Source organism: Cylas formicarius, unplaced genomic scaffold (genome assembly GCF_029955315.1).
Source record: "Cylas formicarius isolate icCylForm1 unplaced genomic scaffold, icCylForm1.1 PGA_scaffold_10__41_contigs__length_53128322, whole genome shotgun sequence".
Taxonomy (NCBI): Eukaryota; Metazoa; Arthropoda; class Insecta; order Coleoptera; family Brentidae; genus Cylas; species Cylas formicarius.
Genome location: NW_026844214.1, coordinates 48,994,762 through 49,022,540, shown reverse-complemented (window position 1 = coordinate 49,022,540; position 27,779 = coordinate 48,994,762). Strand labels below are relative to the sequence as shown.

The 27,779-nt window shown below is 32.3% G+C and overlaps 3 protein-coding genes across 11 annotated transcripts in view; 2 read left to right on the top strand and 1 right to left on the bottom strand.

Moving 5' to 3' along the window:
• The first annotated feature begins 40 nt into the window (after nt 1–40).
• LOC132704543 (spliceosome-associated protein CWC27 homolog) lies at nt 41–3,723 on the top strand. The gene is made up of 7 exons (XM_060674596.1): nt 41–180; nt 227–377; nt 449–839; nt 901–1,010; nt 1,067–1,301; nt 1,356–1,661; nt 3,582–3,723. The coding sequence occupies exons 1-7, from the start codon at nt 139–141 to the stop codon at nt 3,721–3,723; spliced, it is 1,377 nt and encodes a 458-aa protein (XP_060530579.1). The 5' UTR covers nt 41–138.
• A 64-nt stretch (nt 3,724–3,787) lies between these two features.
• LOC132704508 (KAT8 regulatory NSL complex subunit 2) lies at nt 3,788–17,063 on the bottom strand. Of its 7 annotated transcripts, none has more exons than XM_060674531.1 (11): nt 17,015–17,063; nt 16,875–16,963; nt 16,242–16,520; nt 15,964–16,187; nt 13,631–13,802; nt 13,418–13,581; nt 13,207–13,343; nt 10,876–10,998; nt 10,677–10,820; nt 6,239–6,262; nt 3,788–4,282 (listed from the first exon to the last, which is right to left on the bottom strand). In XM_060674531.1, exons 2-11 carry the CDS (start codon nt 16,955–16,957, stop codon nt 3,788–3,790), a joined length of 1,845 nt encoding a protein of 614 aa, XP_060530514.1. In that variant the 5' UTR covers nt 16,958–16,963; nt 17,015–17,063. The 7 variants fall into 7 exon arrangements, with proteins under 7 accessions (XP_060530514.1, XP_060530557.1, XP_060530566.1 ...); XM_060674574.1 differs by having other exon boundaries at nt 16,242–16,491; XM_060674583.1 differs by having other exon boundaries at nt 16,242–16,486.
• Nucleotides 17,064–17,347: 284 nt separating this feature from the next.
• The window catches only part of LOC132704488 (cyclin-T), a 30,617-nt gene continuing 20,185 nt past the window's right edge, over nt 17,348–27,779 (top strand). For all 3 annotated transcript variants that reach the window (XM_060674521.1, XM_060674506.1, XM_060674514.1), the window contains exons 1-4: nt 17,348–17,506; nt 20,905–21,117; nt 23,937–24,104; nt 26,470–26,761. In XM_060674521.1, coding sequence (XP_060530504.1) covers nt 17,352–17,506; nt 20,905–21,117; nt 23,937–24,104; nt 26,470–26,761 — 828 coding nt within the window. In that variant the 5' untranslated portion in view covers nt 17,348–17,351. The remainder of the gene's footprint in view (nt 17,507–20,904; nt 21,118–23,936; nt 24,105–26,469; nt 26,762–27,779) is intronic.

The window sequence follows — 27,779 nt, the reverse complement described above, 5'->3', positions numbered from 1 at the left end:
TCTAACCAACATATAATGAATTAAATATTCTTTGATTGGGCGATTGTCCTTAGCAATTTTGCTTCTTCGTGTTGATATATTCTTTGGCTGATTATTATAAACATAACCCACTCGTAATTTAAAAGGAAACAAAAAAATATGAGCAATATTTATATTTTAGAACCTCCAACTTCGGGAAAAGTAAGTTAATGGCATCGACATTAAGTCTGTAAAAACTCTATTTTAGATTTTGCTCAAAACCACAGCGGGAGATATCGATATCGAATTATGGTCAAAAGAAACTCCCACGACTTGTAGAAATTTCATACAGCTGTGCTTGGAAGGATATTACGACAATACCATATTTCATAGGGTCGTTAAAAACTTTATTGTGCAAGGTTTGTACTTAATGTGTACCTGAATAAACTTAATTAGAACACAATACTCCTCGCATATTAATATTTTTAAGGTGGCGATCCAAGCGGGAATGGTACAGGTGGAGAATCCATATACGGAGAACCTTTTAAAGATGAATTCCATCAAAGGCTACGTTTCACCAGAAGGGGATTGGTCGCGATGGCAAATGCCGGCAAAGATGATAACGGCTCCCAATTTTTTTTCACTCTCGCTGCAACCCCAGAGTTGCAGAATAAACACACTATTTTCGCCAAAGTCACGGGCGATACGGTTTTTAACATGCTCAAATTGGCAGAAGGTTTAATAGAGGACGAGAGGCCGGTATACCCCTATAAAATACTTAAAACGGAAGTGTTACACAATCCGTTCGATGACATTGTCCCAAGAGTCAAAGAAACAGTGGTCAAAGAGAAAAAGAAGAAAGAAAAAATCCCGGGAGTCAAGTAAGGCCAGGTTTATTTATTAATCGCAATCTTGTAATTTTACTTTTTCCTTCCTCTCGAGAAACTTTAAATTGTTATCATTTGGAGAAGAAGCTGAGGAAGACGAAGAGGTGTCTGCGAGAGAAAACGTTAAGCTTTCCGGAAAAGGGAAATCTTCACATGACATGCTGAGTAAACAATTTTTTTTTTAAACAACTGGATAATCATGATCCAACTGTATTTCGCAGATGATCCAAAATTAAGTGCACAGACAGATAAAATACCAGAAATTAAAGAGGAAGAGATTGATGCGGAGGAGCAATTAGAAAATATAAGAAAAAAATTAAAAACTGGCCACAAGAAATCGAAACCCGCGTCGTCTCGAAAATCGCAAGCATCCGAAATTATTGACGTAGATGATGACGCCGACTTAGAGGAGTATTATCTTCATAAAGATAGAGATATGGAAAGAAAAAAGAAAGTGTAAGACTTTTTAATGTCCTTTTTTACTGAAATATGTGATTCATTGTATTGTAGAGAAGAGCTTAAAAAGGAAATTCAAAACATAAAAAAAGAGTACCGCAAGAACAAAATCGATAAAAACGCGCAAAAGGAGGAGAACCTTAAGAAGGAACAGGAGAAGAACGCCGCCATCAAAGACTTTGAGGAGGAGTACAATGTGTACAAGAGCAAAAATAAAGCGCTGCCTAAAAAAGGGGCCGGCAGGGAGGAGTTCACTTTGCAACTCTTGGAGGAGTTTAAAAAGAAATTACGCTCCGTCAAAGAAGTGGAACCGGAAAGTGATGCGGAAGAAAATAAAGATGAAGAACGAGAGAAAGACTGGTGAGAGATAAATTTTTATTATTCTAACTTTTTAATGCGGGATTAGTAAAAGTGCAAATAGGCAATCTCATTTCCAAAGAGGTGTTGGTCCTTTAACACTGTTCCTAAAGATTAGAATTTATTCCCACTTTTTGATAATTAACCTACCACAAGATTTCAGATTTGACTGACTTTGGGAAATAATTTTCGGATAACCTGGAAAATTTTTGTGATCCACCGTCCTTACGTATTTAAATCTTGCAAAACCTTTTTCCAGGTGCAGGTGTGACGATGTTAGTATTAAAATAACAAATAAATGAATTAATTAATAATTTTCAAAACGGGCATATATATATATATATATATATATATATATATATATATATATATATATATATATATATATATATATATATATATATATATATATATATATATATATATGTATATTTTTTTTTTTGAAAATCGTGTCCCTTTAAATTTAGAAACTTAATTTACTTTAGAAGTTACGAAAAATGCAAGTAATTAAAAAATATCGCACGATATACATGGTCACTCGCCGTCAACATTGATGTGATATAGTAATTAGGTATAACATAAATTTGATACTTTGGAGTTATTAAAAGTGTTCTGTTGCCACTAATTAATTAATAAAAATAAATAAATTATTAATTACTTAATTTTTGTATAGAAAATTTTATGTAATACTTATCTTTATAATTTTAAACATGTAATTTTGTTCATAGGATTCATTTACGATTTGTAGCTAAAAACTGTTATAAGTTGATGAAAAAAAAATACAAACAAGCTCGCAAAAAGTTTTGAATCATTAGTTGAGGGAACACTCCAAAAATATTAGTTATTAATAATAATTAACAAAGTTCCACCAAATATAGTAATTAATATATATAAAAATTGAAACCTAAAAATAGTAAAATAATTATTTGGCATTTTTGTTATTTATTATTTTAATTGATAGAAATTGTTTAAATATTAATATAATAAATATTGCACACAATTCATAAATATCACGGATTTTACAAAGTTGATATACTAGATTTCACTCATGATTTAGCCCTCAGAAATTTGACAGTAACTCACCTTTATTTGCTCTTTAGTAACTAAAAATATAAATAAAGAATTATTATTTTAACGAGTACTTAAAGTGTTAGCCATAAGGGAACTTTTTCTTGAATTACAATCTGAATTTTTTAATTTCTCAAAATTTCTGAGGTCTAGCAATTGTAACAGTAACTTATCTTTATTTGGTCTATATTAACTAAAATATAATTAAAGCATCATTATTTAACAAGTGCTCAAAGTGTTGTCCATTATCCCCTAGTGTCTCAAAATATTTAAGAAAATGTAACAGTAACTTACCTTTATTTGGCATGTAGTTAACTAAAGATATGATCAAAAATTATTATTTTAACAAAGTAGTGCTCATTATTCTGTATGCTTAAGCAAACTTTTTCTTGAATTATGATGTGTACTTTTTAGTGGCAAAAAATTTCTGAGGTTTAAAAAATGTAACAGTAACTTACCTCTATTTAGTCTATAGTAACATGAAATGCACTAAAAGACTAAATATGGTGTTCTATAACAAAAAATATAACTTTTTTTGGGGTAACTCTGTGTATTTCAAAATAATTGTAATACATTTATGGCAATTTTTCTCTGATTTAGTCATTCTGAATTATTAAAACAAAAAATGGTCGATTTTTTTGTCCTGGTCTTTAAATTTTAAATGTTGTTTAGCTCAACTAGTTCCCCGCGATCTTTACCAATTTTGTTCGTGTGTCTTATCTTTTTTTTGCAATTTTAACTTTGGGAATCACTTACGCGATATTGTGTCAGTATTAGTCCGATCTCTGCAAAATGGTCGGTCCTTTAATGTAAAAAATAAATTAATTTAAAAAAATATATAAGTAAATCTTTTAGGTATTCGCACGAATTGCACTTCACCGACAACACGGTGCTAGCGAAAGACGCGAACACAAAGGATGACGATTGGTTCGAAATTTACGACCCCCGGAACCCGCTGAATAAGAGAAGAAGAGGGGAGCCCACCACGAAGAAATAGATATTTAAATGAAAACAGTACATACACTAAAATCTTTATTTACCTCTAAAAACTATAGCGCAACCTAAATTTCCTTCATATTTTCCTCGTTAGTTGTCGCATCGTTCGATTTGGGATCTTGATTCGAAGTCAATTCCATGTCTTCGATATTTTCGTTAATTATATTGTCTTTCTCGTCGCTTTGATCCTCCACATCGATATTACCTTCTTTTTCGTTTAAAACAGTTCCTTTTACCTGCCGATCGTCGCTTATCGATTCGTCCGGAACGCTCTTTCCCTGATCCATGAACGTTTCCGATACGGATCTCGAAGTGACATTTATTTCCAAATCTTCGTCGTCCAGAGTTTTGTCCTCTTCGAAGTTCTTCGAAAAATCGGACAACTCCGACGGGATACTCTCGGTGGTCTCCTCGAACAATATAGAAGGTAGGGTTTCCATCTTGGGAAGTTCCGGAGTGAGAGAGTAGTCGATCAGTTCGCTCTTGACGTTCTCGGTTTTTGGCATCGCGTAATATGGCGGCAGCTCGATAGTGTCGTCGGCGTCCGACTCCGATTCCTTCTGCAAGGAACAAGCGTTCTGTAAAGAATCAATATAAACTAGATGAGTGTGCTGTCTGTGTAAACGGCCACGCCCCTCGAAATACCGCCTAAAAAATACTGAAATATTCAAATTAAAAATTCTTATACCAGTTTTACGCTGACAATTGGTCAATGAAGTTGCCTCATGTTAATTTATTCTGGAAATAGAACTAGTATTCTATTTTCTGTCAACTTAGTAATAGGTTCTAAGAACTGCTGTGCTTCACTTAGACTTTTTAAGTGCCATTTAACCAACAAACCACAGACAATAGAATGCCTCAAGGCCCCATTTTTGGAGCCCTCCTTTTTATTATGTACATAAATAACGACACAACATTTACTAGCTCAAAAGAAGACAATAAAAGAAAAGCAAATAGTTTATTGGTGTCAAGTAACATGTGGCTAAGCAAAAATCTTTTCAAACGCCCAATTCCTCTTTCGTCAACTTCGTAAAATGGTGAGTTCTGAGTTATTCGAATCAACTTACTTTGTGGGCACTATCTCCTCCCTACGTCATGGAAATATTTAGAATGCCAAAAAAGGTACTAACGTCAATCGCAAATTTAAATTTTTATTTAATTTAAAATTGCCACAATCTTTTCAAATTTGAATCAACGAACATTTTAATTATAAACTGAAATTCTTTTGTGATTTAATGTTTTTTCTGTGGTATATACATATTAATCTATTTTTTATTCCTTTGTTCTGTTAGGTTATGTTCTGGATTCTTCTTGTGCGTTTGTTCTTTCAGAACCTAACTGAACTAGCTCGTATTATACTCTGAACTGCTGATTGACATTTGAGAGGTGCGGAGCTAAAGTAGGGACATTAACATTGTCTCCGATGACTGATTAGATGAGTCGGAACCAAAAATATCGCTAGGAAAGATGCGTGTGCCCATCAATGGGACGCAACAAAGGGCTGAGAAAAAAATGTAAAATGCAAACCAGTTTCGGCTCTGGTCACATGTCAGCAAGTTCAATTCATTACTAGGAAGAATCCAAGATTTGTAAATAGTATTACAGTAACGTCTGGAACGGTCTCTACAAAATCCCTGGTATATGTTATAAACCAATAAAACGCTATTTGTGTCAAGCATAATGTAAGTTTTTTATCACTCAGGCTCTAGATGTATCAGTTTAGTTCACTAAAAACCGGTACACCTAATTTGTCATGGTGTAAATAATCGTTTTTTATCTTTAGCATTAAATTTTAAAACACCACGGTGTCAATTATCGATAGCGCCTAAGAGTCAAACATTTAAAAAGGCCTAGTTTTTACCGATGCTTCTGGACTACTTGAGATATCGTCCCTTTGAAATCGCGCGTTTAATTGCATTAAATTGACAAAAGAAGAAAGGCCCTCGTATTAATGGTAGTCAATAATGAAAGAACTTTTCTATACTAGCGACCCCACTTTTAAATTCGGACGTTTTTCTGTCAATATGTGTATTTATTTAGAAAGAGAAAATGCTATTAAGGCCTGGTTTTAACATAATAATGTAATTTTTGCCTCAAAATTCTAATGAATTGAGTGATCAAGAAACAAGGCTTCAATGACCAAATATTAATTCTTATATACACTATTTTTATTTTCCTTGTTTAATACAATATTCAATATGTTCGCTTTTTTGTTTATAAAAAACCTACATAATATACACCGATGATGTGCATTTATTTAAACATTTGTCTCTGATTACCCCAAAGAAATAATTACAGAAGTCTGTTTCAAACGGCGTAATTAATACACTAATCAAGACTTTTTTGGCTTTTCAAAAATAGACTAGAATAGAGTTGAATTAACTGCCGGAGAAAAGTGGAACAAATTTCAAAATAGATTGCAGTGGCGTGGTTTCATTCCTTTTACTTCACGAAGTCATTGTCAGTGCAAAACTGTCAATGGGTGAAGAATTTTTTATTTTTCGTTCAACACTTACCAACGTTTTATATCCTTGGGAAGTCTGACGGGAAAACAAAATTTTAATTCACTTAATTTGAGGCGCCTACTACCACGCCAAATGGCTTATTAGCTGGATGTATATATACCGGATGTCATAGATGGTCATAGAAATTTGAAATATATTTTTTAAACTGGGTTTCTACCAGAAATTTCTAATGTTAACCATAGTTAGAATGAGTGCTATTTTAAAGACAAGTTCGAATCTTTTTTGTTTAATACTTTTTGCTCTATTGCTGCAAAATGCTTCACGCATTTTGATAAACTTGTAGTCGTTGAAAAGGCTATTAGTGGTATAGTCTGTCTCACTCTTCATCATGCTGGCTTTTGCTCGCCCGATAGCAATAATATTAGTGACCAGTAGGTATTAAAGGCCAGATTATTGACGGACTCTCAAAGCGTTTGGAACAAAATATAATTTCTTTTGTTTACTTACATAGGTATAACCTTATTAAATTGACTAAGAAAAAACAATGACATTAAATATATACAATCAACTCATAGCTAGGAATATCTATACATAATTAAATTTTTATTCCAAATGTCTAAATCCAATTCACTATCAGAGTCGTCACTAATTATAATAGGATTTATGTTGTTTTGTTTGGAAATGTAATAGTCTTCGATTTTTATAATGTGCTGAACTGAACTTTTCCAGTTCTTAAATGGTATGTTATTAATTATATTTTTTATCAAATTTATAAGAGTAGACCTTAAGGTAGGGGTAACATTTTCGGCTCTGGCCTTTTATTTTACTGAGTTCCACAAATTTCTATGGGGTTAAACAGCCTGTTCTTGAATCTGAATCTTTTGCGTCAAGCGACAAATGATTTCGACGAGATATTGTTATATTCTCGCAAAGTAACTTTTTCAAGGCACGACACTCAAGAAACTTATCAGAAAGAAAGAAATATACCTGGCTCACCGTTAGAGTTTTATTGGGGAGGATTCCTCCAAATTCAACACGATGAAGATTGAGATAGACTACACTATGAGTGTCGCGATTGCCGTTGGTTACTTTGCACCAAGTGGCGTTTTTAACCCCCTGAAAATAGTATATTAGGCAAACGGAGCTTATTTGACACGAGCGGAGCGAGTGTTTAATAAACGAGTGACTTAAAAAGTTTACCAAACGTGTTGCATACTATACTTTTTCTACGACCGTTAGTTTTTCGATACATAGTATATTACGCAACAAGTGCGTTAAACGGCATTTGACTCACGAATTTATTTGACAGGAGCGGAGCGAGTTTTTAATAAACGAGTGAGTTAAAAGGTTACCGAATTCGTTGCTATACTTTTTCTACGACCGTTGGTTTTTGGGTACATTTTCGCAAAACAACACGAAAACATTCACTGACATGACTGTCAGAATTGACAAACGACAAAATTCAAAGCGTGGGAAATATCTCCGAAAACATTCGATTGCTCCCATACCCGTGCGGTAAAATCCCGGAAATATCCGAAGTGGCTTGGATTCATGGGAAACGAAACTGACGTGGTAAAGTAACGCTTCCCGCACGCTAGATTGGTGGGTAATTAGGTATTTTACAGAGGGGAGTAAAAAAAAAGAATAAATGCAACGATATAACTAACCAATACAGTGAAAACCGCATCTCAATATCTGTATCCTATCCTAACATATGAATAAAAGAATAAGAACGCTCAAAAAGAAAAAATTGAATTTATCACTTTTTCGTTAAAAATTGCAATGTCAAATCGCATTTAAGGGATTTAATTTTATACATACTATTAAAAAGTCACTCTTATTAAGTGTAAAGTATGACCTTGCTTACCTTAAATGGCCTTGGGTCACTTTTAAAATAAAAAAAATGTTTTGTTACAAATATAGCTTGAAAAAGAGAAAAAAAACATTTAAATTATATTTTTATATAATAGAAATAAATTTAGTAACAAGTTATTCGTTAACATTCTCAGTATGCGGGAGTGATTTGAAGTAGTTATGGTGTTCGGGAGGTATATACCGCAAGAAGTCCATTATATGTCGGTATTTTAGTGATGTGATACTTCTTATACTTTTATATAACGATAGCAATACAATACTCCCAAATTTTTTAGCTCTACCATGACGTGATAATAAATCAAGAATTTTAAATTCTACGTTCTCATCCAAGGCTATTTTGTATAAAATTTTATATGGTTCACTTCTTAAAAATCGCATCCAGCATATTTGAAGCCAGTTTATTTTTTCTCCGTTGATATTTTTGGATCTTTTGTAAACTGCTTCTTCCAAGAGTCTTGTTGATATAAAATCCCTCTTGTTTCATTTCATTTCGTATGAAAGTATTACCATTTCTACATTTTTTAATTATATTATAATAATCTTGTGGCACATACAATAACTGATTTCTTTTTAACGACATTCCTAGAAAGCCAAAATCTTTGTTAGGAAAAAATGAATGATATTAGAAATTTGTGGTCTATGATTTCCACATCACTTCCCATCGATAGAATGTTTAACCACATTAAAGATATTTTGATGTTTCTGTTTTGTCCTCCACACATGTCACTATATGCAATGATGTGTTTTTCACTTTTCAGGGTTTTTAGGTGTCGCAAGAGGCATGAAGCCACTTCTTGGAAACCTCTAGAAGCTTTTGTTTCATCCCAAACGTACATGTAAACATTATCTTTGTGGAAATTGTGTATGCCTAAATTTAAAATATGTTACATTTATAATAAGCTATTGAAGTAGTTAACTTTGAGAATGGTAAAGCTTTCTGTAAATCGAATTGATCTTGTTTTAACACATTTCTAGCCTATTCTGCTAGCTCAAATGAATATCATGTTCTTCCATATGTTTTTTCTGTTCTTCGTGGTTTTCTGATGCTTTGACTTTAATGTTTAATAGATCACATCTTTGACATGTGTCTTTGCGTGGTTGGTGGAAATTTAGATGAATCCTTTTTGAATATTTTTCTATAAGTCCATTCATTAACTGTTTTAAAATTATTTTCTTCACAGTGAAGCTCATAAGAATTAAACATTTTTTTTATAGTCAGTTCAGGATGAAGATATTTTCTGTCGGGAATATGGTTCCCAGTATAATGGGATTCAAATTTCGGAAAACTGTTAATATGATTTTGAACAATCATATTTGCTTCATCACATATTTTTCTCAACAATCCAAGTAAACGCCCAAGTAAATCTTTGCTTATTTGAAAAGTATCTAAAAAGAATTTTTTGCAACTTTGCCTGTTTTAGAATTTAACCAATACATAAAACTCTCATTTCTACATGAACCTTTCCCATTTCTCTGACCTCTTCTTTTTCCAACACTGCGTCCGGTCGCTTCGTATAGCAAAATATTTTGCTTATTAAAGTCTCCTAAGTTCCGAAACATTTCGAAAATACGTTTTCTTTCTGTTTCATTTAAATTTTTCAAGCAGTCTTTTCGGCATTGGCAATCTTCATTTTGAAAAACTTTGGCAGGAATAATTTTTCTCGACTGTGTATCGTATCTTTTCCCTGAATTCCGTTTAACTTTACGAATTACTGAATATAAGTACCACTTCTATGTTCTCTGAATCCTTTTTTGAAGGCGCTGTTTTGTAAATTCCCATTCTCAATTACTTCCTCTTCCTCTGTTAAATTAAATATTATTCTTTAAATTTCAATTTAATATCAAAACCTTCATCACTGTTTTCAACATTTTGAGCCGCAGTGGACTTAGGTCACTTTCAAAATTGGGATTTTCTGTATATATATTATTTTGAAAATGTACGTGATATAAAATTTTCAAATGTACTAAGTATATTTCAATACCGATTTAATTTTTTTGACGATTCAATTAATCAAATTGGTTAGTTAGTCTTCAACCATTGATTAGTTTTGGTTATTTGACTATTTTTTAATACCAACAAGTGGTAATAAAAAAATTATTGAAAACATGTCAAAACGTAGAAATGTGCCGGCTACAGTGTAATTTGGTGCCCTTCGAAGGCATTGTAAAAACAATAATAAAGACTTTATCTCAAAATCCAACTTTTTTATAGCTTTAAGTTTCTGATGCATATTTTAGGTTAGGATAAAGGCGTGAGATGCGATTTTCATCAGGTTGTTGGCACTTATTTGACTATTTAATGATATAAAAAAGTCATATTTTTACCTTTTCTCTTTAATTTTTTTTTTGCGATTGTTAGGTACGGGAAGCAATCGCGTCACTCATACACCAAGATCGATAGCTCACGAAAAGCTTTTTTTACGACTCCAAGTTTATTGGCACGCGTCGAGTTTCTTTTAGAGATACAAACTCACTTTAGTTATGGTCAACAGTTTTTCAAATTTTTTCAAATTTCATGTATCTCGTTACCCTTAAGGGAACGCCCGGTCTATATTAACTTATAATATGAGAAAGTCACGTGATATATTACAACAATGTAACGCATTAAACTCACCCTTGGTTGGTTATACGACCTTATGGGCGGTACGTCCATGTGAAGGTGGCAAGTGCTGTCATCGAATATTGCCTCGACCGGCGTCGTACATTCGACGTCTCCGTTCATTTTCCCGCACGATTTGAACAATACCTGACTTTGGTCCTACGGATTTTACGACGATCAGCTATATTTGTTTCGAAAATCGAGTTGCGGTTACCTCTAATATATGCTTGCGACAATGCTTGGCCATCGGTATCGATTTGCCCACACATTTCACCCCGCCTTCGGTGAAGATACACTTCGAATGACCGCTGCTTTTTACGGTCAAACCATCAGAAATCTAAGACAATAACATTATAGAACAGAAACTAACATAAACGAAAATAAAAGGTTTCAAAGGAGTTTGGAACTGACAAGCTGATCTAAGTGCGGGAGGGAAACCACCTTACATGAGGAAATGCGAGGAAATATTGGGAAATATACAGTGCGTCCTCCGAAACTCTTATCAATTGAGAAAAATTTGAATTCTTAACTTTACGAAGAAAAGTGCCTCATCCTTGGCGAACAAATAAATTTGCACAATAATATTGATGTTGAACATACAAGATGGTTTCAATATATCTCCAAAAACTCTATCGATTTTACTTTGATGCCATCCAAGAATATTTTTTTTCAGAAATGAGGCGACAACCTACTAAACAGTAAAGAGCCTTGTTGCAAAATGTCAATTTGCAAAAATTTTGAAAACTGATTCACCAATTTTAAAAAAATGAGCAGCAAGTTCGATTCTATTTAAGATTTATACGCTATTCAATTCATTCAAAAGGGTCTGTTGCGAGATGTCCTCCTGACAAACGAAAGTTTTTTGATTTTGTCAAGAAGTGCTTGAATTATATGTCAAAAATGACGTTTCCCTGTGGAAAGGGCCTAATGTCATATATTGATATTTTGAATATAAATTAATACGGGTCGAGCAAAAATGAGGTACAAAAATAAAATTACAAAAAATACAAAAAGCGATTTTTTTCTAACTTTCATTTTTTTACTATTTTGATAATCTTATCGAATTTGACCTGAAAAATTAAGGTGACTTTGTGTAAGGGTGTCGGCAATTTATAGTTCTGGAATAATTGACAGTGTAACATTTTCTTATTTTTATTATTATTGTCGTGTTAGCGACTCTTTCAAATCTTATTTCCAAAAATTGTTTTATCGGGAATCCTTCCTTACGGATATTATCTCTTATACTCTCTTACGATTAAAGCGATTCTTTTATTTTTTTGAACATAAATTATATAATCTTTAGAAAAGAGTGAAGTCACGTAAAACTAGGTAAATAAAATTCATTTTTTTTATATATGTAAACAAAAATAATAGAAAATAAATCGAATTCACAGAAAAAAGAAAAAGTAATGAATATAAGTTAATCACCTATCTTATGGATTTGATCAATCAATAATTTCATTAATTTTCTACACTTTTAAAACAGCAATTTATTTTGTTTATAAATGAAATGTATATTAAAAGTCATTTAGATATTATTGAGAGAAACAATAGGTAAAAATAAGTTGAGTTGACAAAACTATTGACAGTATATGGTTGTTTTATCGGCCTGTCTTATAGTCCTTCCTATTGTCTAACTGCGCTTTCATTAAATATATTATTTGAACATTCTGCCGCGCTATCACAAACCAATCAATATTTTACGAGCACCCAATAAGGTCAACGGTTGAGTTACCGGGGAATGTTTAATTCCAACCAATCGCATTCTAGCTCATTTATCGCACAACCTGTATGATATACAAAAACGATATATGCAAAAATTGTAGGTCTCGACGCTGCCTAAACGGACGATAAAACCCAACGGCCTCGTTTCGCACAGTTTGTCAGTTACAACCAATGATCAATGTTCAGTTTTTTGCCCACACCTAGGACACCCTGTGTGTTTTTGGCTAAGCTATATTTTTGAGTTATTTTCCGGAATCTCGCGCGTCTTCTGGTTCAAGAATTTTTTCGATCCAAATTACCGTTTTCGGGAAAATCGTTTTTTTTTTTCAGTCCCGAGAAAAACATTTTCAAAATTTTTAAAAAAATACTTGACGACTTCGAAATTTCGAACAGTTACTTTACGCCATAGCAACTTGTCCGAACAAAAATCAATAATAGCCGACAAAATGGCCGCCGATGTCTGATCGGCTGCATACTTTGCAAGCCACTGCGCATCGCCTAGTATTAGTATGGAGGAAAATTTGAAGCTTGGAACTACGAGCTTCAAAATGTAATCGGACTTTGAGGAGTTCTCGAAGGTCCGACACGCGGGAACAGAGAACAGACAAAAACTTTTTTTTTTTTTACCAAGATCTTGTGTACTTTTAATAGCCACTTGGTATACCTTTATTTTATATAGCTCAGTTTCTCTTATTATGAAGTATCGAATAAAAGGAAATACGAAACATAAATATTTCCCCATAAGAACATAGTTTCTGCCCCCCCTTTAATATATACGATATTGCAATCTTCAGAAAATAATCGAAGATGTTTTACTTACTTTCGCACGTAAATCGTGCAGTTTCTTGCTGAGTATTGCCTCCTCTCCGTACGTCCGGTGATATTTGTTGTATTGTTTCAGTTTTTTGTAAAGTCTCTGCTCTTTCGGATTGTCGTGGACTTGATTAAAAATATTGCCTGGAATTATCAATAAAACTAATTATATAGCGTCACCCTTCGATAATAATAATTCGATTGGTTTCGCAACTCACAACAGGTTTCCTTTTCCCTCTTTAAGGAGTGGATGTACTTCCTCCTTTTTTCCTTCAGCAGATACTGCAAGTATCGATACTGTTCTATGTACAAGGATTGCAACCGGACCAACTTGTCGCGGGTGAGCAGGGAGATTTCTTCGGCCGTGTACACGTTTGCGTGTCTAAAAATTTTACCTCATTTTTAATTTTAACTAATTTTCGAATACTCACTTTAGGACATCCTCCTCTTCAGAATCTATGCTTTCATTATCAGAACTATCGGCGTTTGCATCGTGCCAAACGGTCGCGCAAGTAGATGCCTCTACATCGCTCTCCGAATCACTGCACAAGTCCAGCACTTCGTTACACTGGGCGTTGTGTATGGCGCTCGCATCGAGATCTTCTACAATAGATAATTTCTAGTCATCAACTTCTTATAAGAAAAAGGAAGATGTATATTAGACTAAAGCATAATGTTTACCAGACCTTATCATTATGAAAACTTAAATAAATTTAAAACATTAAAATCTTATTGTATAAGATCTTACAAATTTTTACAGGCCATTTTTATTATAACTTCTTAGAAGTTATGAAAATTATCCATAACCTCCATTCACCCACTTTGCTGAGAGAGCGGTTTACTCATAGGAGTACTATCCATTCTGTGAAAAATGTATTCCACCTGTGAGCCTCCAAGCATTCAATAACTTAATAAACGTTAAATGCATAAAGATAACGAATTAGAAAAAATATATAATATATATAAAAAAAAAGAATGCCAAACATGAAAAATTCAGGATTTGTTTGTTTTCAATGTCAAATTTAAAGTAATATTTGTTTGCTTTAAAATTTTATATTATTTTTTTATATAAATTATTATTTGTTATTATTATTATTATTATTAGAAATTTTTATTAGCTTCACTAGTAACTTTCTGCAGGGTAAACTTATGAAATGTGTTCCCGTACTACTTAAAGATTTTAGGTAGAATTTTCATTTTATTTTATTTTTGTAGATGTACTTTGAATGTGAACTATATTGTCTACTGAATAAACACAGATTATTGTTATTATAAAATCACTTACTAAAAAAAAGGGTACCACAAAAAATAAAAAAAACAAATTAACAAAACAGATTTTAACAAAAAGACATAAAGGCCAGTTTGTTTAAAAGAACTTGTTTTTTTATCAGGTCCTTTCTTTTCTTTATCTTTCTTCGTCCTCATGTTTTAAAATTTAAAATTTCAAAATAACAAAGAAAAATACAAGGGTAAGAAATTTCCGTAGATATAAAACTAAAACTGCTAAGGGAACAACCATATTTCTAGCATCATTAACACTTGGGTCAAAAAAAATAGAATAATTAAATTTTATATGGTTCTCGTCTCAATTATTTTTCTTTTTCTGGAGTCTACTTCCTTTTGGGTTCACATTGTTGGATCTCGCTTTTGTATTATAATATACACGAAGGTCACTTGAAAAGTTTCCGACTTAAAAATGATGCAAGGCATTCTTTCTCAATTGTTTCTTTCCTAATAGTCTCCTTGTAACTCTAAACACTCTTCCAGCGATGCTTCGATCTCTCTAATCCATCCAAATAGTACCCAGCCTTCTTCTAGATAACATAATTGTTCAGAAAGGTGATTGCCTCCTGATATGAGGAAAATCTTTGTCCTCCGAGCGCAGTTTTCAGATGAGGGAACAAAAAGAAGTCCCTTGGGACTAGATTTGGTGAGCAAAGCGGATGGTCAAGCATTTCAAACAGTAATTCCTAGATTTTCTTGGTTTCAGCGGAAAAAACAGTTTTTGCTTTTTTCGAAGTCAGTTCCCCTTTGCAGTCTGCAGTCTTGGCAGTATTTTTGATGGTGTATCCAAGTTTCGTTTAGAGCAATTAATCGGCGCCAAAACTCAAGTTTATTGCGCCTAAACTGCGCTAACAGAGAAAATATTGATTCTTGTCATTCAGCTTTGTCATGTCTAAACCTTGATTTAAAATATAGAGAACACTTTCTCCAGACATTTTCATAACCTCACTTTACTTCGACTGTCATTTAACACCATTTGAAGAACTTTAGAAATATTATCATCTGTAGTTACAATTTTTGAACTTTCTGAATGTTCATCATATCCTAAGCTCTTACGGATACATTTAAATTCAGCTGCGCAAAATTTCACGGTGGTAAATGATGGTGCAATCTTTATCTTTCAAAGACAAATTTTTTATAACAGCTCTATGCTAACTTTCTTCCATTGTCAAGAAAAACGACTCTCTATGAAGAGGTGCACAAGTTTGATCATTAACTTTTACTAACTAAAAACTTCATCTTCACAGTGAGGTCAGAAACTTTTCAAGTGACCCTAGTACATTATCGTTGTTTTCTGGTTTTTCAATAGTTTTTTAAAAATGGAAACATTTTTTCTATATTATCCCTTTGAAGGGTGAAATGTTATCCATTTTTTAATTACTAGTTACTGCTAAGACCAATAATAAATAAAAGGAAAAGAAATACATATAGTACTAGTGAAACTACATGGCTCCACTGGTTTCAGATAAAAGCAACTTACTGAACGGGTCTACACATTTAGTAGCTTTCAGTTCTCCAATTTCATCCTGAGAATTTCTTTCGGATTCGTCCATAAAACTCGAGGAAGATACATTTTTGCTTCTAGCCCTTTTGACATAATGAGCAAGAGAATGCAAAATGTGTTCTGCAGAGGGAGCAGACGGACACTTTGAATTCTGTCTGTTCCTCAAAAGGGTAGATTTTAGGGCATGTTCACTACAATATCTAAAATAATACGTTCAAATAATTGTTACATTTACGACGAATTATTATAAGTACCCATATTCTTTTTTGTCACCTTTGGGAGCTGGCAAATGACACCTCTTCCCACTGCTCTGGTAAATGTAGGTGCACTGTTTAAACGGAGCATTCTTATCACTTAAAATATGTTTCAGACAGTACTTATATCCCTCGATGGACAATTGGGTACATTCGTAAGAACCGTATGAGCATTTCTGCTTATTCTGCAGTTCCATAATAATTTCCGCGCGCAATACTGCTACCGCATCCTGCGCCGAGGACGCCTGCACTTTAGAGATAACCTGTTCGTGTTCCATTCTAATATTTGAGTAAATTTATATCGAAAATTAACAGCACAGAAGGATAAAAATTCCCACAGCTAATCTAATACTGCGTTTGTTTTGAAAATGGTTGAAAACATTGGTGTAGGGCATGTGATCGTCGTCCGAAGAGCCAATGGTTGCGCGCGTCGGAGGTTTCCCGGGTAATTTTTAAAACGGCCAGCCAATAACAAATGACAATGCGCGTTTCCGGAATGTGTCATCGGGTTCCATTGTTTTGGGTCAGTCGAGTGTTTGTTGTAATATTTTGTTTGATAGTTTAATTCGATAACTAGCTCACATTTAATGCAAAATCGCAATATTATTTTAAGCGTATCAAATATTTACTTACCTTGAGTGTGTAAAAAATGTTGTGTACGTAGTGCAATTGTATTGTCTAACGTGGTTGGTCGGCCATCGAATTGTGATTAACATCAAATTCTACGACTTCTGTATGTATTTCTGAAATTTATAAAATAATAGTCATCTTACCGCATAAAATCCGTTCAGTTGTAAAAATTAGCATAACGGCGACGAAAAGGGAAGGTTTTTTGCGTTTAATTTCACTTATTTGAGAAAACTAAGCTGATACGTAGAAGCACACAGTTCTCGGAAATCCCAAACTCGCGAAACGTTATAAAATCGTGCGATCTCCAATGCAAAATGGCAAATATCAGTTGACTTAACATTTCGTATTAGGTATATGTAATGGTTCTTAACCGAAGGAATATGATTCGATAAAAAAATTTCACTTTTCAATGATTTCCAATTCGGTTGGCGCCATCTGGTTCGCTGAATTTTCCTATTTATCGTGTCGTGTGGAGTGTCAATGGCTAACGCAGGTAACAGCGAGAAATGGTACTTCACGAAGGAACAATTGGAAAATACCCCGTCGAGAAAATGTGGATTCGAGGCATACAAAGAGCTCCAGTACAGGCAACAGGCTGCAAACTTTATACAGGACATGGGTCAAAGATTAAAAGTGTATCCTTTCTGGATGGATTTGGCATTTTTGTATGCAAAATGCTCATTCAAATCGTCTCGTCTAAGACTGATTTTCAGTAGCGAAACCCCGTAATTTGAGCCTGTAAGGTAACAGAAAAGTTGCGCAATTTTTAATAACCTCCGCTGCGTTCCCAAAATTTCTCTATTGATCAAGTACCAAACCTTGACCCCGAATGTTTTGCTTTACGTATTTTTGATAAGGAATCCCCGATTTCGGATCGTCTGATCGAGATAAAACTAATAAAACCGATTTTTTCTTTTAATTTCAGAAAAAAAATCGTTTTGTTTTAGGTTATTTTATACACTTCACCAAGTTCATGTGGTCATATTCTCGGAACAATTTTATTGGTTGATTTATCAAATGTTTGTATAGAAAAAAAAGTATTGTAAAAGTATAACAAAATAAACAAATAAATTATCTTTTGGATGTTTATATTTTTCTTCTTTTTATTTTCATTTTGTTCTTTTTTTTTTAGTTTCAAAAGTTTCGTGGCATTTTTTAAATAAAATTCTGTCCACTTTAGGTGATCCAAAGTAACAAAGTTCATGTTAGCTTGAAATAAAGGTCTTTTGGAAAGATTACATGCCTTGAACTAACTGTAAGCATTAATGCTGCATCTATATTTTGTTTCCTGCAAACTTAATTTGCAGTTATGTGTATCTAAGCATAGAAATTATAATAGTTGCGAAATAACTCATTTTCACAATATCTAAAGTTTTGGATACTGAAAGTAGTTGTCTTTCCCTTTAACTGATTTTTTTTTCTTCCACTTAGATAAGATTCATTATAGTTACCGAATTCCACTTTGATCTAATTTCTATACTCCATCGAATGGCAGGGCACATCAATTCACATATTTTTTTATGGTGTAAACTTGTGTGAAAAAAATACTGCTGGCTTTGGTTAGATTGTACTAGTTCATGTAGATGTTGTTGAGGACTGTATTAATTGTGAGCCCACGAAAAATCGTTTTTTCCAAATTCTTGTAAATTTCTAAGTATAAAATCCTTAGTTTCAAATTTTAAAATTGTGAAAAATTCCTTGGTTATCTTTATTATGCTCCTTTTAAGTATTTAGAATTTGGTGTTATTGACGAATGAATAGCTTCCATCGAAATTTATTCACAAAAATTATTTTAAAAGGAAACCAATAAACATATTAAGTAAAATGTTTAACAACAGTTTTTGTGAGCTACAATTAATAATAGAATGACCAGAAATACCTTTAAAAATTCGGTCAGTAACTTGGGAAAGAGATAAGGCACATGTTGCATTTTCCCTAATCAACTAAATGATTTCCTCATTTAGGATCATTTAAGGATAAATTGACTTGACGCAAAAATAATGTGGATTAATAAAATTACTGGCATTTTATCGGTACCAGATGAAGGTGATTAATGTCGCAAGTTGGTAACACACAATTTTGCAGGCCAGGTTGAATTATAAAGTTGCATATAATGATAATGTTATCTTAAACTGGATATATTTTTTTTATTTAAAACATATTAATTGCATAGTAAAATCGTCTCTCAAGTAGTACTGAAAAGAAGTCTGGAAAGCGCTCTGGAAAATACTTTTTATTACTACTTTTAGTGTTGTTCACAAATGAAAACCTACCCTATATTATGATTATATAATATTTGATACTTTTTTTAATCTCCAAGAAGATTGAAAAAGACATCCGCAAATTCTAAAGCTTTTAATTTTTTTTGTAAATTGGGAATAGACGAGCACCAAGAAAACCCTTTAAAGTTTTCAAATAAAACTTAATCGATTTTTTTATAGATCTAGATCCTAATGATTAGTTGATTAGTCTATTACTTATTGTAATGGCATCTTCAAATTTTTTCCAAATTTCGACAAATTTGTAAGAGATAAAATTCCTAGTTTCATTTGTAAAATTGTTAAAAATTCAGCTTCCTTTATGTAAAGGCAAATGACTACTTTATTAAGCTCCTTTTAAATATTAAAAATTTTGATGTTATTGACAATCCAAATTACAAAAATTATTTTTAAATTAAACCCATAGAAAAATGTTAACAAGTTACAATTAATAATTTTGTCTACTAGTTGTAGACCAGAAATACTGCCAAAAATTGACTTAAGTATTAAAAAAAATATACATATCGGAAGGTACATGTTGCATTTTCCCTAATCAACTAAATTGGGATACAGAAATGTTTCCCTTATTTAGGAACATTTAAGGATAAACCGACATGACCGTTGCAAAAAAAAGCCTGTTAAAAAAACACTATTATTTTACCTATAATACATGGCGCAATTTTACAGGACAGGCTCAATTGCCAAGTTGCACATAATGATAATCTAAGCGTAAACTGGATATATTTTTTATTTGAAACATTATTCAATATAAAATTGTCTCTTAGTACTGACAAGAAATCTTAGTCATATACAAATGGACTCCCACTTGTTAAAATGCCTTTAGTATTTTTTCAAATTAAGTGTTATATCATCATTAGATTAATATAATTGGAACTTTTGTTACTCCCCAAAGAGTGTTCCCACTAGTACTGACAAGAAGTCTTAGTGAGTGTTATTAAGCAAACAGACCCTTTGCTTTTTATAGTCAAGACTTTTTAAAATGCCTATAGCATAGTTCTCAAATTAAGTGTTATATTATTATAACTGGTACTTTTGTTACTATCGAAAGAGTGTTCCCAGCGAAAACTACATCGTCATATTGTGATTGTAAAGTGAGACAAAAAACATTATAAAATCCGAAAGCTGTTAATTTTTTTTGACTAGGAAACCTTATAAAGCCTTTGAATAAAACTGATTTTTCTGACAGACCTAGATCGTAATATTGCTCTATTTTCGTCTTGTTCATTTCGACTTCTCTAGTGCGTTTAAGTATTATTTATACTATCCAAAGAGTGTTCTCAGCGAAAACCAAATTGTAATGTTGTGACTCTAAAAAGAGAGAAAAAAAGTCATAAAATTCGAAAGCTTTTGAATTTTTGGAGTAGTAATTGCCTAATGTATGTTCTCAAAATTGGGAATACCGGAGCATCCAGAAAAAAACCTTTAAATAAAATAGATCTTGATAAGTAATATTATTCTCTTTTCTGGTTGTTGATTACGACTTCTCTAGAGCGTGTTGGGTATAAATAAGATGCTATATTTTAGTAATAGATGCGGACTCATAAGCAAACCCTTTCATTTAGTCTTTATATTTATTAATTTTGGTTTTAATTGTCGTTGCTGCTACCTAACAGGCTCGATTGATCACCGGGTTCGTTTCTAGACATAATGCTGCAGATTGTTGCGGATTTGTTTGCACTTTTTTTAGCATCTCCACGGTTATCGATCAAACATCGTTATTTCCTCCCTCGTTTTTCCTTGACCATATAGCTCAGATCGCAATTATGCATCAACACGGCGATCGTCTATATGCACCGTTTCTACGTGTTCCATTCGTTTACCAACTTTCCGTGGCACCAGATGGCGGCCGCCGCCCTTTTCTTGGCCGCCAAAGTCGAAGAACAGCCGAGGAAGTTGGAGTACGTGATAAGAGTCGCGAACATTTGCAGAAACTCCAGGGACAATAACATCGACTTGAACTCTGAGAGGTAATTCGATTTCTTGTTAAACTAAAAAACACTTTTAGCCCATATTATCCCAAGAATAAGAAAATTATATATATATATATATATATATATATATATATATATATATATATATATATATATATATATATATATATATATATATATATATATGTATTGCTCTGAAATTATTTATTTTGTTGCACTTAAGAATAAAACACATTTGTCAAAAAAAAAATAAAAACTCGAAACATACAAACAAATACTGGTGCGTAAACGAAAAAAAACATTAAATAATGTTTTGGTGCACATAAGATGTAACATTCATACATAAATATACAAAAAAAAGTTCAAATTCGACAGAAAACAACTAAAAGTAGATTGTTTTCCAAATAGAACCTGATTTGATACAAAAAAAAAACGGTTTCATTTTTGGTCATATTTTACACAGCATGAAGTAAATTGTGTGGCTGTGGCAGATTCTACATCTCCTTCGGGCTTTATAAGCATGGAAAATCATGAGGTGACCTTGATTATCATAACGCACTTCATCTATGGCAGGTGCAAGATTTCTTTGAGTAATTGTTCTATCAGTTTTTAAAAGTCGCAAAGCAATGTAAGATGTAAAATCAAATCAGCCACTTCGTCATCAAAAAACATAAAAATATTAAACTACGCTTGATATATATCAAGCGCAATTTTTCCAGAAAGCCCATTTTTTAGTTCCTCACATGATCGAAATTCATCGGATATAGGTGTGAGTGTACTCAATCTGACCTTTCTTCCATTTGACAGTAGATGCAAGCCTGTCGTTTGCAGAAAGCATACGTCTTCTTTTGAATTCTAAGGTTTCATCATTTGATGAGTCCCATTCAGGTTCAGTAGTTGATGAATTACGGGACTGTCGAAGGACAGCTGTATCATTCGGTGTATGTAACTCGAAAGTTCCAACTATATCAGTTGGTTTGGTTGGTTGGGTTCATATCTTCTTCGTCAGTCAAGGTATCCATGTCGGGAATAGAATGCTACAATACATAATAATACGTAAATCCAAATAATACTTACGACTTTCATTGTTATTGTCCTCATCCATCACGATCTCCTCCATAGCCGCCTCTAATTCATTTTGAATCAATTACCTCGGAAATGCATTTTACGAAGTGTAACGTTCACTGCGCAAGGCACAAACTAATACTAAAGAACACGCTAAATGTTGGATGTTTATTCTACATGCGCTGACTTGTCTAGACTTACAATAACAAAGTTTTGTTTCATAGATAAAACCTGTGGTGCATTCACGCACCAGTATATATTTTCAAAAAATAAAGCGTAATCAATATCAATGTATGTTTTCTGCGATGTAATCTACGTGCTATAGAATTAACAAAAATGGCAATACAAATTCAAAATATTTTTTTTACTATTTTGGATTTACTTGAAAATGTGATACAAATTTATGTACCGCTTTTGTTAACATATATAAAATCTTTCCTTTACACATAAATTAGCTGTTTCTACGGTTTTATATCCGTTAGTAGTGATAATAATAAAATGTGACAAAAAAAACATCATTTTTTCATCACAATTTCGTGGGCCAAAAAAAGAAAAGTTTTAAATCTAGGTCTCTAAATGTTTCGTTTCCCAGATTTTTTAGGTGTTAGTGTTAATTTTTTAAACCACTCCAGAGTCGAAAATCTGTGTCGCTTTACGTCATCATGTTCTTTAAAAAGTGTGCTAATAATGTACTAATCTCAAGATCATGTTTGCCGTATTTTGGACTTAATAGACTAATATAGAAAATCCAATATTTTCCCAAATTTCTCTGAATCCCATCCTTATATTGGACATTCTGTATGATTTTTTAATTGTCTTGAACCTTTAGAATTATTTTTACTTAAATTTAAGTCTTTGGCATGTGTAGAACATGGTTTGATATTCAATGATTGTCACAGTCAACAAATCAATGCATCTTTTTTCAGTAGCCAGATTATAGGACCCGGAGCAAATTCCATTAAAGCTGAAAATTGATAGAGTGTAGTTCTTGGTGTACTATTTAACATATTAAAAGTCCCTCACCCCTACAAGGGTTGCAAAGTGAGCAAAAAACATCCCAAAGGTACATTTTTTCAGTAGAAAACTATTTAAATGAGGTGAATATAGAGACTTTGGACTCACGTCCACGCAGTCCTGCTCTTAACCCGGTAGAACTTCTATATGATAGCTGACTTAAAGATCCACTCCCACCTGCCTCCTTGAAGGATGTAGAAAACATTATCAGAGAAATATGGACTTTTTATTTATTAGTTAATTTTGATACAAAGCGTATAATATTTTTAATACCGACAGTTTATTAGTTAATATCCGAAAAAAACGATCTTTTATGTTGAACACCCTGCCTATTTTTAAGTCATTAACAATATATTTTTTTGTGTCTTTTGACTTTGAATTTTGGTCGAGCAGTACTGACATCTAAAAATAATTTAGGAGCGCATATTTTTAACCTACAGTAGCCTTTGTGTAACGCTGGTCCCTTTCCGTGTCACTTGTTTATCCTTTTTTTCTTATGGTCCTCGGATTTTTATTGTCAGTCAGAATGTGTTACTGTTTTTGCCTTTCTAAAAAATATGGCGTCTTTGATGTTTTGCTCTAGGCTTATTTAGACCATAAATGATTAAAAAAAAACACTTACATGCCACGCGGTGCCAAGATTTTTTGAAAATTATTTAAAAAATATGCCATAACCTAGCGTCATTACAATCAACGCTACAGTTTGGCAACTGCGCATTAGTTTTAAGGCTGCTTGTGGAAAGTTCGAAATGTCTACTTCTCCGTAAAAATTTTAGGTACATAGCCCAATCGCAAGACTTGGTGTTTAACGAAAATGTTTTGCTGCAAACGTTGGGGTTCGACGTCGCCATCGACCATCCGCACACCCACGTGGTACGGTGTTGCCATTTAGTCAGGGCGAGTAAAGATCTGGCTCAGACTTCGTATTTTATGGCCAGCAATAGGTGAGTGATGTTTGCAGTAAAATGATAGGCCACTGCGTCTAAACGATAATATTTATTTGTAAGAAATCACTTACTTAGTTTCCTTAATTAAAAAAAAAAGTTTAAAGATTAATATTTTTTCTATTTTCGTAGCATTTATTAGTTTGTTGTCTTGTGCCTTATGTATGATTAACTGTTGTTAGTGTTGCTTTACACTTATATTGTCATACTTATAAGCTATAGCAAAATAGGTGATCTGAATCTAACACCTCCACTATTTCGTACAGTTCTTCTATGGGGCAGGCTTTACAATGTTAAAAACAATTCTTGTACTAGGCCTATCCTCTAATAACTTCTAATAAATTAAATTTATGTATTAATATGTTTTATTCTTGTTCATTTGATTATAAATATTAACAATCAGCAGTTACATTACATTATTAATAATTAAGTTTCTAGAACCTTAGGGGTTTTAATTTGAAATTTATGTAATATGCATGTAAGTGTTTTTTTTTTAATTTTCTGTATAACTCCACTGAAGTTCAATTCTAGCTGGCTTGCAAAGTTACATACTAAACTTTAATTTTATAGATTGCGAGTAGTCTCGATAATTAGGTTGTCATTTTATATCTGAGAAAACTTGTAAGTAAATGAAAACATTAAAACAATATTCTATAATATCACATACTAAGAAAGAAACTTGCGTAGAGTAAAAAAAAAAACGATTTTTTTTCAGTTACTGTCATTTAATAACTATTGTTTTAACCTAGTTGTAAGTCGTTTTTTAAAAATGTTTTTCAATTATTATCCCAGGTACCCGATCCCCTCACTACATCAGCATTTCAATGAACTATTGCCTATGGTCAAATTGTCAGAGTTGTAAAGTATATCCATTGAGCCATTTTTTTTACATCTGAAAGATTTTTGCTATTCAGAGATTGTTGAAGACCAGGAGTTAATATATATAAGAAAGAGTGTGGGTCCCAAGATCGAACCCTCGGGTACACCACCCCCTATTTCTCTCAAATAACTCCTATATTTATTTATATAAACATAAAGTTAACCACTTATTAAAGCAGTTCAAAGTTTTACCTCCTATTCCACCTATATTTTCAGCTCTATTGTTAGAATTGTGATTATATATATATTATTTGTAGCATCCATTTTTTAAATTTCTCAACTCTTAATTTCTTTACGTAACAGTTTGAGTTTCGTTTCATTCATGCTTAAACGCATCGTTTTGTATCATACCAATCTATATACAGCTTTTATAATTTTCCTTTTTTAACTTGCGCATTGAGTAATGCTAGAATGTGCCTCCAAAATAGGTTGTCTCCCGTGTAAACAAGTGTTCTATCGAATTTATCTGTGTTTCCTGCAGTAGTTATAAAACTAAGTTACAAAATACAAATACAAATTATTATTGTCACAGGTCATAATTTTTTGATTAATTTAATTGTATTAATCTCACTGTCTATAGGGAATCTTTTATAGTATAGAAAGATTTTTTTATCAAATTAATAAAATAAAACTTTAATTTTTAATTTGAATTGTGTACTATTATTCGGCAACTTATTGAACAGTTTGGCAACAAAATAGTGTAGAAGAATTTGAGAAACTCAGTCACAAAATTGCAATATTCATTAAGGCAAAGTACAAGTAGGGTCTGGAGTATGGTGGGAAAATGTAATTCCCTAGAGGAACATCATGTTCGTAATTACATGATAAATAGTTAAATTAAACAAATTTGGCACATTTGTAGATAAAATGCAAACCACATTCGTTTTTTGGTAATCTGCAATAATTAATGTTTAAATACGCAAAACAAGAAAAAAATACTCCCGCCTATGAAACACGTCTCGATTTGTTTACATTACACGTGAAATAACGGCATTTTGGCTTTTAGTAAAGTGGCCATCCAAAAAACTCGTTTTCACCTTCAAAACGTCACCTGTCTCACAAAAGATAAGCCAAAGCGGACGCAGTAGGATTAAAAATTGACTTACATTGACGAAAGCGTTGTCTCATTAAAAGAAGGAAATTTCTGATAAACTATAATGCTATTGCCAAAGAAAGAACTATAGATATTAGCACAAGACGCGAATAAATACAAATTTTATTCTGTTTACTACTTTTCGTTAAAAATCCCCGGCCATGTGCAGCACTAGCAACATTGTCTCAGTCCGTCAACATATTTGCGTCCCACTAAACGCTTAATCTATGGTATATTTCATTAATCGTGTTGGTTAATTATTGTTATATCTGAATTGTTTGTGTTTTTTTCTTTTCGGAGCTTTAGTCATAGAATAGTACCTTGTTTAATTCGCAATAATAATAATTAATTATAACTACTATTTATTATTATTATTATCATCATTATTATTAGCTTGCACCTAACGACTATGTGCATCCAGTACAAGCCGACGGTGGTAGCGTGTTTTTGCATTTTGCTCGCGTGCAAGTGGTCCAACTGGGAGATCCCATTGTCGAATGAAAAAAAAGAATGGTACTCGTACGTGGATCCGAGCGTCACCGCCGAACTTTTAGAACAACTCACCCAGGAGTTCCTAGTGATATTCGAGAATTGCCCCTCAAGACTGAAAGAGAAGATCATGGCGCTGATGGCCATATCGGATACTAACGCTCATACGCCCTCGAGCCAGTCCAATTCGCCATTCGTAAGTTTCTTATTAGGTCCATTTTTATATTTTAAAATGCATGTTAAAGTAAAAAAGTTGAAATTTGAAAACACGGGATGGTAAATGGCACTGGACCCATTAAAACGAGATTACTCAAGTTAAGACAAAAAACGTGATACCTAAGCGGTCATTATATATAAATATATCTTTCTAATAGCATACAATGTATATACAGACAATGTAAACAAATTAGAATAATACCAAAAATGATAATTATTATTCTCACTCCACAGTCACAGCAATCGAAGTTATTATTAATGCCTGAAATTTGTTTTCTTGACAATGTAAACACACAAATATATATATATATATATATATATATATATATATATATATATATATATATATATATATATATATATATATATATATATATTCTTCAATTTCTCTTGGGTATTCAGTCTCTCGAAAACAATTAATGTGATTCTTCTAAATATTTATTAACGTTTCGATCGTAATTTCGATCTTTTTCAAAATATTCTTCTTTTTGTATAGGTGACATATATAACAATTAATGACATTTGACGTTGTGTTAATATATTAAAAATAAAAATAATTTGTCAGGGAATATTTTAATATATATTTATAATTTAATTTTGTTAGTTTAAAATTGAATGATATATTTTGTTAAAGTTTTTAGAATCGGTTTTGTAATTAATTGAATTTTTGTTTTTTTTTTTTTGGATTTTTATACTTTCATAAAGTTCTCTTTTTTGGTATTAGGTTCTGTTTGTAGGACTTTAACTTTTTGAAAATTAAATGTGTGTTTGGTGTTTTCGCATATATATATATATATATATATATATATATATATATATATATATATATATATATATATATATATATATATATATATATATATATATATATATATATATATATATATATATATATATATATATATATATATATATATATATATATATATATATATATATGATAACACTATATTCCGGGATATCATCTGTTCGCTCGTTGAACTCCGACTGGAATCCTG

Bases quoted from the DNA above. Each gene is read 5' to 3' on its own strand.
- LOC132704508 (XM_060674531.1), bottom strand. From the start codon at position 16,957: ATGTTAATCACAATTCGATGGCCGACCAACCACGTTAGACAATACAAT. The intron at 13,803-15,963 runs GTAAGTTGCTTT...TATCTATTGTAG, and splicing joins TAAATGTGTAGACCCGTTCA to AAGATCTCGATGCGAGCGCC. The intron at 13,582-13,630 runs GTGAGTATTCGA...TAAAATTTTTAG, and splicing joins GAAGAGGAGGATGTCCTAAA to ACACGCAAACGTGTACACGG.
- LOC132704543 (XM_060674596.1), top strand. From the start codon at position 139: ATGAGCAATATTTATATTTTAGAACCTCCAACTTCGGGAAAA. The intron at 1,011-1,066 runs GTAAACAATTTT...TGTATTTCGCAG, and splicing joins ATCTTCACATGACATGCTGA to ATGATCCAAAATTAAGTGCA. The intron at 1,302-1,355 runs GTAAGACTTTTT...ATTGTATTGTAG, and splicing joins ATGGAAAGAAAAAAGAAAGT to AGAAGAGCTTAAAAAGGAAA.